The sequence below is a fragment of the Equus caballus genome, chromosome 16, assembly GCF_041296265.1.
Source record: "Equus caballus isolate H_3958 breed thoroughbred chromosome 16, TB-T2T, whole genome shotgun sequence".
Classification (NCBI taxonomy): Eukaryota; Metazoa; Chordata; class Mammalia; order Perissodactyla; family Equidae; genus Equus; species Equus caballus.
Genome location: NC_091699.1, coordinates 43,718,757 through 43,733,248, shown reverse-complemented (window position 1 = coordinate 43,733,248; position 14,492 = coordinate 43,718,757). Strand labels below are relative to the sequence as shown.

General features: G+C 43.1%; 1 protein-coding gene across 31 annotated transcripts in view; it reads right to left on the bottom strand.

Annotated features, from left to right (window-relative positions):
- Positions 1–14,492, bottom strand: part of ERC2 (ELKS/RAB6-interacting/CAST family member 2) — a 904,450-nt gene that overhangs the window by 210,682 nt on the left and 679,276 nt on the right. For all 31 annotated transcript variants that reach the window (XR_011426862.1, XR_002800567.2, XR_011426853.1 and 28 more), the window contains one exon: positions 9,786–9,933. Coding sequence is in view for 16 of the 31 variants with exons in the window: in XM_070237383.1 (XP_070093484.1) it covers positions 9,786–9,933 (148 nt within the window). In the remaining 15 variants the exon portion in view is untranslated. The remainder of the gene's footprint in view (positions 1–9,785; positions 9,934–14,492) is intronic.

The following is a 14,492-nucleotide window of genomic DNA, read 5'->3' as shown; positions in this document are numbered from 1 at the left end:
GAGAGACAGGGCGCAGGAGAAACCTGTTTTTATATGTTAAATGATGAAGGAGAAAATGAAAAACTAAATGGGAAAAAGACTTTCAAGCAGCTCTTGAGAACGAAACACAAAGGTTGCAAGAGGCAAGGGACAACATTTCATGCCAGAAAACAGAAAAGGCAGCACACTTGATCAAGCCCACAGCCTTTCTATCCCATGGCAGCGGGTGATGCCTGGTGATGCAGGAAAAGATAAGTCGCCCTCCTCAGCCTGTGCATGTGACCTCAGGTCACGGTGAGGCCCAGCTGGGGCCAGTGGGAGGGGCTGGGAGTGGTGCTTAGGGTCACAGAATAAAGCCTTCCTTTCATACTCCTTTTTAGCCCCACTTCATGGGGTTATGACCTAAACAAGGTATCACACCAATCTGGGGACATCTGCAGGGAAGCACATGGAAGGGCTTTGGAGTGAGACCCCTCACTAGCTATGACATCTTTGCCCAAACCTGGACCTTAACTTCCTCATCTCTGAAATGGGATTAATAATACCTGGTTTTCAGAGTTATGAGGATGAAATGAAATAATATATTTAAAACCCCTATCCCAGTGCCAGGTATATAGCAAGAGCTCAAAAACTGTTAGTTCCTCCTGCTCTAAAATGTGAGTAGAAAAACTATCATGAAGAGAAAGAACACTGCACACATTCCACTCACAGTTCAGTCCTTCTGAAGCAATGTCAGTCTGAGATCCCTCCAAAACTACCCAGTGCAATGGCTGGATCCCTCCTTTCCCCAAGTACAATGGCTCCCTGGGGGCCGACATTTTGGGAACTTTCCTCTATATACACTCTCTGCTTTGGCGGTGGATCCAAATGTTCTTGGAGGCAGTAATGAACAGGTTAAAGTTGAGAGGATTTCAAACATGTCTAATCCAATAAGAGGCTTGGTAAAACATGCGTTATCACTTAAAGAATAAATGTTTAAAAATAGAGCACAGATGTGAAATTTGAATAAAAAAAAAGAGAGAGACAGCGCGTGAGAGATCTTCTTGGCATTTGTACGCTATTCTCTGTTTTGGTCACCTTCAGCTAAGCCTGTTATTCTGATGTGTGCTGCCAACTGCTAGATACCGTGGGGGTGCTTCAAATTACTGAAGCGAGGCTGGCAAATGGCTCTGAAACTTACAAGTCAGACTCCTCTTTCCATTTGTGTGTTTCTAAAAGTGGGGCAACACAGTGGTAAAGCCGGGCTTTTCAAGTTTTTCTACTTAAAAAGCTATACTTAAAAAGCAAAGAATAAGTTTTCTAAAACATGCACTTACACTAGATCTTTGAAAACTTATTGTATCACGGCTGGATTGGCATTTGTCACAAAAGATAGGCAATGGATTGCCAATCACAAAATTCACAGGAATTCCTACTTATTAAAGGAAGCATTCCCTGACTCCTCCGGCAAGCAAAGATTTTTGAACACTGGTAACACCTCTGTACCAAAAAATAGCAATGTGCCCTGTTTTCTGTTTCATGAGCTAATATCTGTCTTACTGGTGGTAGAGATGATAAAAATCCAAAGCTCAAGAAAAAGTCAATATCTCTTTCTATAGCCCAAGAGTGTGCAACACAATCCCACCAAAGGTGCTCCGTAAATGCTTAGGGAAGGGAACTAAATGGTTTTTAAAACCTGGCTTTGTTCAAATCAAAGACTCAGAAACTGATCCATCAGAGTCAGCTTGATGCTCTGGGAAGATGCACTTCTAATTGGGATTTGAGAAACATATGGAATGGCAGATTAAATACTTTGCCTCAACAATTTTTGAGTGCTATTTTGTGTTGCAACTGGCAAACTGAATGGATTCCCTGAGCACTGGGTTGAGGCACCAGCTGCCTAGAGTGAGGAATGTCTCCAGGCTAAGAGAGCAGACTAGTGTCCCGACCAATTACTTGGACACTAAGAGGAAACTGCTTTGAGTAACACCGAGCAGTTCAGGTTTTACCTCCATGAGAATGCCCTGCCCGTGCCCTGTCGAGAGGGATCTGAATATTTCTTTTTTAAAAAGGGGTTCTCTAGACATACTGCAAAGGTACTTTGCAGTGAAGTCAATGATAAATGGAGATGTGGCTAGATTCTACTAGTGGGACATGAACAGCTTAAACCAAAGTAAGTCTACAATGAAAACCAATGCATTTGCATTTCAGCAATTCAATCTGGGGCAAGTCTGCAATGCATTACAATGCTGGGATCAAATCAAGCTTTTCTGGAGCTCATCCAACCACAACACGAGGCTATGGGAACCCTACTACATGGAGTTCCTCCACCGCTGTTTAATTGTGCTCACCTCCTGAACCATAAAGGGTAATTAAAAGTTATCTGCATACAATGCAATGGAAGTGTAAGTAGGAAGCACAACCTTGGGTGGCCTCAAGTAGAGGGGGAAAGAAATGCCTGACCAACCACCCGACTCAGGTGCTTCCCACTTTCCCTGACAGGATGGTTTTGCCTCTGCCCAAGATCCGATTGTGACTGGGATCCCATCCTTACAGCCAACTCTCCTGAAGACTTTCCAGGGCAGCCTCCACCTTCTCCCATTCTTGGCCACACCCTTTAAATAGTTCTCAGAGACAGTCCTCTGACCTTGTGGACAACAGGGGGGAGGGGGGGACTCTACCCAAAGAGATTACACTGTGCAGATTTGGCACAGCCTCCTGAATGTTGACCTGGACATAGGCTCTTTCTTCTCTGCACAGTCTAGGGGAAAACAGAGAGAACCAGTGGATTAGTGTCCTGATCTTAATGCGTTTCTGCTCCCAACTGACCAGTGTGTTTCCCGGTAGCCAAAAACAATGCCCAGAACTGGTAGGAAAGGGAAAAGAAAACCAAGCATAATTTATCTCTGATCACAAAAGTATTCTAACTGGTTCTGAGAAATAAGCTGGTTCTAATTTTAAACAATAGTGTCTGGCCCTCATTTTAAAAAGGCATTTCCATCAAGGATGTGCATATCACTACTTCAGCACACAGGGGAGCATTTGGGAATAAGGCTTAGGGGGTAAGATTTAGTTTTAAGCTTTCTTCAAAAACCCTTTAGCAGCAGGAAAATCCAATGATTTCAGAATTAATTATTTTGATGTCAGTCCTTTCTTCAAGGGTGGACAAAAAGAGTTGGGGAGAGGGGAGACTGGATCCAATTCACAAAAGAAAGATGGTAATTTTTAACAATATTTTTAAAACTAGTCTTCTTAGAGAAAGAACAAAAAAACGAAAAAAACAACTCATTCCCAATTGAGAACCTCTCCCAAAATTGCAAAAATCTGGAAGCCAGATTTTTTTTAAAAAGAGGTGGAGTAAAAGTGTCAGAGGTGTGTGCTGGTGAAGAAATGGAACTGGGAAGAATACAAAAGCATTCTTATACTTATATGATAGACTTATATGTCTATGACCAAACTATGATTAATCCTTTATCTTCTTTTATGCAACAAGTAGCAGAAAGTTAATTTGTACTGCTCGCTTACCTTTATACTGTGCTCAGCCTAGAACCAACCCAAATGTCAACACCTGAAGAGTGTCATAAAGATTCTTTTGTTGTTAAGCATAGTTGGAATTTCTGAACTCATTTCATATCACCTTCTCAGGCTCCCTTGACAGATGTTTTGCAGGAGTTTAGGTAGTTCTAGGCAAATTGATTTATGAGACACTCAGAAGTTTTCAGGGATGAAATGGAGGGGCTCCCTTCATAACAACAAGTAACCTCTACCACATCTGGAAACTCAGTGACATTTTATTCAAGAAGAACCCCCAAATTTGGAGGGGATTTGAACTAAAATACAGTGAAGAGATCCAGAGGAAAGATTCAAAATGGCCACCATTGTCAATAATTCAAGTAAGGGAAAAGGCGTCTCTATAAAGAGTCTTACAAAATGGCAAGAAAGGACACAGGACCATTCTGTGGTCATCATTTGGCAAACAGGTCTCATGTCTTCTACCAACTCCTATAGGTAGTGGCTGCCTGCAATACTGGGGTGAGAAGAATTACGAGGATTGTCTAAAGTCTTGTCTAAAGTCATGATTGATCAACGATGTCTCTTTTTTAAATAAGCCACCCTGGTGATTCACTCACTCATTTATACATTCAACAAATATTTGCTGAATTCCCACTATGTGCTAGTAATTGCGCTAGGCCTAGAGATAAACAGTCAACAAAAAACTCATGAGGCCACATTCTCAGTCCTCACAGAGCTCAGACTAGCAGGGCAGATAGTTACTATTCAAATAATCACAAAAACAAGTGCAAAATTACATCTGTTACAGTGCAATTAAGTGATTTACACATTCTACAGGAATGCCAAATTGGGGATTTGACCCACTTGAGAAAGTCCCAGAAGGCTTCCCTGAAAAAGTGATGTTGGGTTGAGATTAAATGGGTGAATGAGCATTAACTAGGTGAGGAAAATGTATTCCAGGCAGAGGGAATTGCATGAACAAGGCAGAGAGCACACTGGCTTGAATTTGTCTTTATCCCACCAGCAACGGAAGCCAGGGATGGTTTTCCAGCAGTGAGGGCTGGAGGGTGTTGAGTGTATCATGAGATCTATCTTTAGAAAAGGTCATGCTTCTGCCCACTAGGTTTGAGAATCTCTGGCCAGGCCTTGAGGCTGGTTGCACTTCTCCAAGGCACAGACATTACATGTTCTGACTCAAAAATCTCATCAACGATGACAAGCAAATCCTGGCATTAGTTCTTCGTGGCTCCAAATGGAAATGGCAATGCTTTTTAAAAATGCAAGCTAAGCACTGAAACTCCTTGGAGGCTGAAGCCAGGGGATTTGAAGATTGGGCTCAGTAGGGCAACTGTAAACAGGGCACTCTGACTGGGACCTGAGAGAGTCCTCTCTGTTCTAAGGCTGCATGGCTGGTGTATTCTGCTTCCTAACTGCAGAGAATTTCTGCTCCAGAACATACCACTCTTAGCAGATCCTGCACAAGTGTCCTACATAGCCTACCCCCAACCCCATTTCTGCTCTGACAGCTCGCCTCTTGACCTCCTTGTCCACTCCAGCCACAGTAGTCTCTCTGCTATTCCTCAAACACACCACGACACTTCTGCCTCAGGGCTTTTGCACTGGCTACTCCCTCTGTAGGAACACTCTTCCCCTAGGTATCTAACAGGGTTCACTCTGTCACTTCTTTCGAGTCTTTGCTCAAATGTCTCCTTCCCAATGAAGCCCATCCTGTCAACCTACCCTATTTTACATTGTCACCAGGTCCTCAATCCTACCCTGCTACTCCTGTTCTCCCTTATACTGGTCTGTATTTTTCTTTTTCTATTTATTTATTACGTTCATGGTTTATTGCCTTTCTCTTCCATGCTCCCCCCGCCAACTCCACTAAAAAGTAAGCTCCATGAGGAAGGTGTCTTTATCTATTTTGGTCACTGATGTATTCCAAAAAACCCTAGCATTCTAACACACAGAAGGCACTCAGTGAATAGTTCTTGAGTTGAATTCCAATATGGCACTCGGTCTCACCAAGCTACCCATCCCCTCTTACTCTCGTGCCCCTGGGCAGCTTGGGAGCCACAGGCTGAGGGATTGGAACTTGGCTTCTCTGATGACATCTATTAGGTGTGGGGGCTAATCCATGGCTCACAGCATTGCTTTGGGGAGTCAGTATTCAGTCTAGCTAAGCGCAAAGTGTCAGCACTCCAACAGCACAGGGGCCCAACCCTGCACTGCCAGGTATGATGGTAGTTGAGTCATCTGGTCTCTTGCAGCCTTGGTTTGATCAACTCAAAAATAAGAATGATGTTCTCCTCATTGGAGCAGGTAAAATATCTGTTGTGGATGAATCTACAGCATCTGGCAGAGAGCCTGGCACATAGTAGGTATGCAATACATTGGTTGGTTGTTAGGAAAAAGTGAGACAATATTTGTAAACTTATGTATACATAAAGCACTTGGCATAGACCCTGCCATGTGGCAATCGTGCATTCATTCACACAAAAAAATATTTATTGAGTACCTACTATGTGCTTGGTAAAATACAATAATTGTGGGGAATAAGCTACTCATGTTCAGTCATTGGGAATGGCGTGGGCTATGGAGAAACCTTCCACATAAGATGAGATGAGCTCAAAAGGCAGCCTGAAGAGGACAGCATCTTCCATGAGCCAGTCTGCCTCAGCATCTTCAAAGAACATTGAGCAGGTGAACACCTAGACCCGGTGCCTTCCTCTACCATTGGCCTGGGCACCTGAAAGAGCTCTGCTTTCCTGAGTCAGTCATGCAGGTGATGACAACTGAGGTCTGGAACTCGCCCTCCCAGGGGTGCCCTCTCAGACTGACGTCTACATGGGCTGCATACACAAACCAAGCAAGTTCAATAAGCACTATGCGCCTCTTCAGTGTAGGCTGGGAGCTGAGATCTAGGGTTCCTGACATGTCTGTTCATTGCTCCCCAAGTGCTTGGGCTTTAAGGGAGGGAGGACCAGGAGAGCTAAGGTAGCAACACCTGTCAGCTCTTTCTCCCACAGTTCAAGAGCGTGTTCTCCATGAGCTATGACTCCCAGGCTTGTGAAAAACAGCAACGACGAAATCAAAATCAAATTACCTCTGAGGGTTGGTAGTGATAAAATCAATTAGCAGTAGTAGCAGTTATAGCAGCTCATACGTATATGACACCAACTGTGTGCCAGGTACATACAAAGCTCTTTGTACACACTATACCTCACAACAACCCTTTGAACTAGATTATTAACCCAATTTACAGATGAGGAAATTGAGGTTCAGGGAGGTTTAGTATCCTGCCCATGATCACACAGCTAACAAGTGCTCAAATGAGATTCACCCTGAACAGTCCAATGCTAGATGGCATCTGCAAAATCCATTAATGGTTGTGTGGCAAAGGACCTCTGCAAGCATCATGGTGGGTCCAGCTGTGAAGCATGAGCAAGGCACCTCTGGTTCCTTCTCTACAAGAGCATCTTTGGTTTTGCTGGGAGTTGATGAGTTAATGTATGTAAAGCCCTTAGATGCATGCCTGGCACATGGTGAGAGCGCGAAAGTATTAGTAATCATTGATGTGATCAAAAAGCCCAAGTCTAAGAGCTTTAGGCAGAATCCACTCTTTGTAAATGGCTGGAGAACATTCTTAAATGGGCATTTTGGCATCTACTTCAGGTTTGCAAAGAGAAAGGACCTCACAATTTGTGGAATCCCCTTCCGCTTGTCACTATGAATTCCATCCTGAACCTGGTGGGGCATCTGTAGACTCAGGGGGACTATCTGAAACCCAAGCTCTATTGCTGATCAGCTGTGTGTCTTGAGCTGGTTATTGCACACTCTGAGTCTCAGTTATGCCCCTTAGAAAAGGGAGAGATTCCTGTCACCCACACCACAGGGCTGCCGTGAGGACTGTGGGACAAAATCCCCAAGGGACACTGGATATACATCCCAGCACAGAGTAAACACTCAATAAAAAGGGGGTGCTTTTATATGCAAACTAATCATTATTCTTAGAATCTTTATCATTTGCAACTGGACACATATATGCATGTGCTCTTTCTTGCTTTGTGGCTGCTAGTGTGTGGGGGAAAAGTTTTAAATCTAAATCACCAAGGAGCCCATCCTCCTTCTTCGCTGCCTCTTTTTCCACAACAGGCCTTCAGACTCTGCCTTAGCCCAGGCGGGAGCCTAACTCTGCATGGCTGGGGTTTCCCAAATGTGCCCCATGATACCCAAAACCAAGCCTGTCGCAAATAATGAAGGCTTTGTGCAGTTTCCCAGGAGCAAACTGAAGGGCTACACTCAATCCTTCCTGGAATCCAGGAGTGCATTTTCATGATGCGGAGAAAGAAAAAAAGCAGCCTCAAAAAAAATTCCTTATTGGGAAAAGTAGAGGCAATTTGGGGACAAAGTATCTAAGAGACAAAAAGAAAAATATAATTCACTATGCCTGACAGTAAGGCCTCTGGGGCAGCCTTGGCTTTGCAGCAATGCCAGGCCATTTCAGAAGAGTTGGCCCTGTAGGGTGGCCACAGAGTCTGGAACCATTGGCAAATACACAATAAATGAAATTACATTACAAATCAAAATATGATGCCATTACCTATGGTCCCAGACTTTATGGCCACTTAATACTGGAAATCATCAAAAGAGGTGAAGGTCCAGAGAGGCTGTAGCTCTTATGTACCCCTACCCCCCGTGGCGGGGGCGAATGTCTCCTTAGCAGCTGACTGACCTGAGAGCTTTGGATCATGTATGCATCGTAGCTGGACCCGTGGTACTTGGCCGTAATATCTGGGCTGTAGCCAGCATCACAAGGGCATGGTATATTCAAGCTTGGGGGCTGTTTCCTAGGTCTATAAACCTGTGGGAGAAAGCTGCAATGGTAAAGTGCAGGAGAGGAGGGTGCAGGGCTCACAGGGAAGGAATTAGGAGGAAGCAAAGAAGGAGGCTCATCTCGACTTTCTGTGGCCAAGTGGGTGGAAAATCCAGTGTAAGAGATGCACAGCCCCAAACGAAGAGGTCAGGTGTAAGTGACCCCCACCCCTGGGGCCAGCGCCAGCGAGGCAAGCCGCTCTGTGGAATGACCCCAATGTCTGGCAGGGACTGGGACCTTCCCTCTGCAGAAGAGGGCGCCCAGGCATGGCAGTGGTCTCTCTCAGCAAGGCAGCTCCACAAGGAATGGACTCTGGCTCAGGCCAAAGGATGCCTTTTCCTTTCTTAGGAGGGGAGGGAGGGGAGGGAGCTTACGCCTTCAGGCTTCCTTTCCACTCACCTTGCACACTGCGCTCAGACCAGATCACCCTAGTAGGCAGGGAGTCAGTCCTGGGGGTGGAAATCGATGTGGACATACTCCGAGTGGTACTATGTGACATTTAAAGAGCTTCAGAGCCACATGTGGCCCTAGCAAATATGTGGCAGCCACCTTGTGAGACCACAGACCATTGAACCATAGTATCTGCTGAATTGGTTTCATAATGAGGCTATAATCTGAGTGAATATCTTCAACCATTGCTTCCAAAAGCCCCAAGCTATATATGGAGGAGAAACAATAACTGAAGATTTCAGGGATGATTTTGCAATATGCTTCAGGTGCAATTAGTTCCATTTAAGCCACATCCAGAAAACATCTAGAAAGCAAAGAACTTTCTACACAAGTTAGGACTTTATCCCTTCTTCCTTTTCCCTCAGAAGAAATACAGTGAACTAGAGAGGAGGGACAAACAGGATAATTGGGTAAAGAGGTAAAAAAAAAAAATTTGACTAAATAATGGCCAGGGAAGTCCCCAAGCACAGTTTGGCAGTGCTAGGGGCTGGGAGATGTTCCTCAGCCGAAAGTCCTGGAGGAAATAGTTGAAAAACCAAAGCTGGAAGTATGGGGAGAAAGAAATCTGAAGAACTGGATGAGCGGAGTCATTTATAGGATATAGAAAGTGAGCAAGACAGAAGATAAAAGGTCCAACGGGAAAGAAGGTGCCCAGAATTTAATTCATAGTTTCTAGGATTTAGTCAGAAGTCATACAAAGTCCACTGGAAGGAAGAGAGCTGAGAGCTATTTCTGGGGAGACGATGCTAATACAAAAGAAAGGAAAACAGCAGAGGTTGTAAACCACACAAGCCCAGGCACATGCACATAAACACAGAAAAGCAGTAAAATGGTGTCCCAGCAACAACTCAGGCCATTTCACTCCTACCTGGTTTTAGCTGCTTGAGCCCGCAGGATGGACGTGGGAAAATGAAGAGCGGCTAAACCCAGAGAAAGCACCCAAGGCCCCAAACCCAGCAAAACACACCTTTGGTGCAGGAGGCCCCACCTGCTGCTTTAACTGATGCACTAGGCGATCCTTCTCCCGCTTGAGGGCCATGACTTCTTCCTGCGTCTTTTTCTTTTTGGAGGCAGACAATTCCAGCAAGGCAATGTTTGCATCTTTTTCACTGATGGCAGCAAGCAGTGCTTCCTGTCTGGTAAAATAAAAATTATTGTGATCTATTTTATAGAGTCAAATTAAAAAAAAAAAGGGCATTTATAGTTAAAGTGAGCCACAGAGTGCTGTCTCAATGGGAAGGAATTATGGACAATGTTTAAGACAAATACCTCCCTGACTCTCAGAATGAACAAAGTAGTTTGGTTCAGAATCCCTGAGAGCCAAACGCTGTGTCCTCTGAGACAGCAATCTTTTGATGGCTTCATAGACACAGCTGCATATTAAAAATGGACGGAGCTGGGGCCGCCCCGTGGCTGAGTGGTTAAGTTCAAGCTCCGCTTCGGTGGCCCAGGGTTTCGTCAGTTTGGATCCTGGGCATGGACATGACATCGTTCATCAGGTCATGCTGAGGCGGCGTCCCACACAGCACAACCAGAGGCACTCACAACTAGAATATACAACTATGTACCGGGGGGCTTTGGGAAGAAAAAAAAAAGAAGATTGGCAACAGTTGTTAGCTCAGGTGCCAATCTTTAAAATAAAAAAAGAAATGGAGGGAATCAATCTGAACATTCACTTCTAACACACTTTCATCCGTCTACCCATTCGTCTATCTAGTAATCCATCCATCCATCCATTTGCCAAATAAGGTTCAAGGTACTCCAGGACAATCCAATAAAACAGAGCAGCAATTTCACTACCAAGTATTATTTTTTCATGTAAGATTTTCTTTTGAAGGCAGGTAGAGATATTTACTAGGATCCCCTTTCCATTTTCAATGCAATTAGTGGTGCTCTCCAGTCATTTCACTGAAAACCATTCCTTCCTCAGTCTTCCTTATCTCAGTAATTACACCCCCATCCACTATGTAGCCCAAGCCCCAAACCTAGAAGTCATCCATGATTCCTTTCCTTCCTTCTCCACCCAGAGCCAATCCATCAACAACTTTAGTAGGTTTTACTCCTAAATACATCCCTTATCCAGACTGATCTGCTACCAAAGTTCTCCCAACCACTAGCATCTTCTCTTGTAGACATTGGTCTCCTTGGTACAGAGACCAAATTAATCAATAAACATATTATAAATCTGGATTTCACCGTTCTGCTGCATGAAAAATTCATTGCATCACCGATTAGACTTGAAATTCAAACCCTTTACTGATGCCTGCAACTCGTTATACCTACTGGCCCTGATCACCTCTTTGAGATCATCTTGTTGCCCGTCTCCTTCCTCAATCATTAGGCTCCAGTACATTTTGTTCCTGAAATCTTTCCTAGTCCTTGAGTATGTTACACTTATTCTCACCTCATAAACTTTTCCTTTTCATTTCCCTCTGCCTGGAGTGCCTTTGCCTCATTCAGCTCCTCATCCTTCAGGTCTCAACTCAAATGCATCCTCCACAGAAAAGCCCTCTTTAGCTGCTCCCCCTGGCAGTGCCTCCCCACTTTCTACCTCATTCCCAAGCCACTGGCCTGTCACATTACACTTTTTTCATAGAACTCATCACTATTTAAAAGGATCTTAGACACTTATTATTTGTTTGTTTGCTAGACTTGACACTCTCTGAAACTGGAACCGCATTTGTCTTATATACCACCAATTCTCCAGTTTCTAGAAGAGCACTGAGTACAGAGTGAGTGTCAAAAATGTTTGTTCAAGGAATAAATAAGTTCACTTTGTACTTTAAAAAAACTTTTGACCAACAACATTTTCATGGAAATAGAACAAAGAATCCTAAAATATATATGGAACAACTAAAGACCCCGAATAGTCAAAGGAATCCTGAGAAAAAAGAACAGAGCTGGAAGTATCACACACTTTGATTTCAAAATATACTACAAAGCTATAGTACTCAAAACCACATGGGACTGGTACAAAAACAGACACACAGATCAATGGAACAGAATCGAGAGCCCAGAAATAAACCTGCACATCTATGGACAGCTAATTATCGACAAAGGAACCAAGAACATACAATGGAGAAGGGAAAGTCTCTTCAATAAACGGTGTTGCAAAAACTGGACAGCCAGATGCAAAAGAATGAAAGTAGACCATTAGCTTACATCATACACAAAAATTAACTCAAAATGGATTAAAGACTTAAATGTAAGACCTGAAATCATAAAACTCCTAGAGGAAAACATAGGCAATAACACTCTTTGACATCAGTCTTAGCAGTATCTTTTTGAATATCGTCTCCTCGCGTAAGGGAAACAAAAGAAAAAATAAACCAAGGGGACTTCATCAAACTAAAAAGCTTCTGCACAGCAAAGGAAACCACCAACAAAATGAAATGATAACCTATTAATTGGGAGAAAATATTTACAAATCACATATCTGATAAGCAGTTAATATCCAAAATATATAAAGAACTCAACAACAAAAAACAAACAACCCGATCAAAAAATGGGCAGAGGATATGAACAGACATTTTTTCCAAAGAAGATAGACAGATGGCCAACAGGCATTGAAAAGATGTTCAATATCTCTAATTATTAGGGAAATGCAAGTTGAAACTATAATGAGATATCATCTCATGCCTGTCAGAATAGCGATTATTAAAAAGACAAGGGGGGTCAGCCCTGTAGCGTAATGGTTGGGTTCAGCATGCTCTACCTTGGTGGCCTGGGTTTACGAGTTTGGCTCCTGAGTGCTGACCTACACTACTCATCAGCCATGCTGTGGCGGCGACCCGCATGTAAAGTGGAGGAAGGCTGGCATGGAAGATAGCTCAGGGCTAATCTTCCTCAAGCAAAAACAGAGGAAGATTGGCAACAGATGTTAGCTCAGGGCTAATCTTCCTCAGCAAAAAAAAAAAAGACAAGAAATAACAAGTGTTGGGGAGGATGTGGAGAAAAGGAAACTCTCATACACTGCTGGTGGGAATGCAAACCAGTGCAGCCACTATGGAAAACAGTATGGAGAGTCCTCAAAAAATTAAAAATAGAAATATCATATCATCCAACTATTCCATTTCTGAGTATGTATCCAGAGCATGAAAACACTATTTGAAAAGATATATGCACCCCTATGTTCACTGCAGTATCATTCACAATAGCCAAGACTTGGAAGCAACCTAAGTGCTCATCAATGGATGAATGGATAAAGAAGATATGTTTTATATATCTATATACAATGGAATATTACTCAACCATAAAAAGATGAAATCTTGCCATTTGTGACAACATGGGCAGACCTTGACGGTATTCTGCTAAGCAAAATAAGTCAGAGAAAGACAATTGCTGTATGACTTCACTCATATGTGGAAGATAAATAAACACACCCATAGATAAGGAGAACAGATTGGTGGTTACTAGAGGGGAAGGGGCGGGGGGGAAGGGTGAAAGGGGTAAAGGGCACATGTGTATGGTGATGGATGGCAACTAGTGGTGAACAGCATGCAGTCCATACAGATGACAAAATACAATAATGTACACCTCAAATTTATATAATGTTACAAACCAATGTGACCTCCATTAAAAAATTAATCAAAAAATTTTTAAAAAACCTTTGAAGACACTACTGTACAACTCGTACTCTCATTTTTAAAAAATTACAATGTTTTGACTCTTGCTTAATCTCTGATCATTGCTTACTCAGAAAATTATTAAAGCTGCCTCCTCTCATTTCACAATCTAATATTCTGGCAACATCTATTGCAAATTTTAACCTGGAACTTTGGGGGACCATTTTTGACTAGCAAATGGCTCTCCTGGTATCTTTCATTTAGTCCTCTTTCCACTGAGGAAATCTTCTCCCAACTATGTGTGTCACTTCTGCAACATTCTAGATATCTTAGAAGTTCCCACAGCCCCAGGAAAGCCTCCATACTGGGTACTTTCTTTGCACATAAGTCCCAGGACTAAAACCTGGTCATGATCCTGTTTTGTCTTTCTTTAATCCCCATCACCAGACCAGGCTCCCTCCAGATGTTTAGACAAGATGGTCATTATTTGGATCTCAGGTTTTCCCACTCTTCACTGCAGGGATTTGTATGGACTTTTCTGGGCCCCACTAATGCCAGGCAGTAGGAGCTTCTGTCTAAGGCTCAGTCAGACATGTGAGCAGCAGACATGTCAGGAAATATCTCCACTTGCCAGAAGAAAACCAGTGCAGCCCGGACTACCAACGGCAGGGTTAATATCAAGCTTCACAGAGCCTGTCTCCTTCTGGATAACATCTTGAGACAATAGACATCCTTGCCGTTCAGAGCTAGTGGATTTTTATACATAAGGCCAAGCCGAAGAGACTGCATGGACTTCAAATCAGGGAAAGCCCATGTGCTATGTACTCCAACTTAGCTACCACATACCCATGGTAAATCCAATATTTCACCCCACTCCTCCCAAAATTGAAATAGTCAAGTGAAGCTTTTTTAATGGAAATGATGTAAAGATCATTATTAGTAAAACTGGGGATTGATAGTAAATTATGCTTATCCCTATAATTCACTCTTTAGAGCTATATGCAGCCATTTAAAATGCTCATGAAAAGAACCCAATGATATGTGATAACAATTATGTTTGTTGAGAGAGAACTCTCCATGAGTCTCGCATTTCTGCACATTTTACAAGCAAAGGCACTATATTCTTTTCT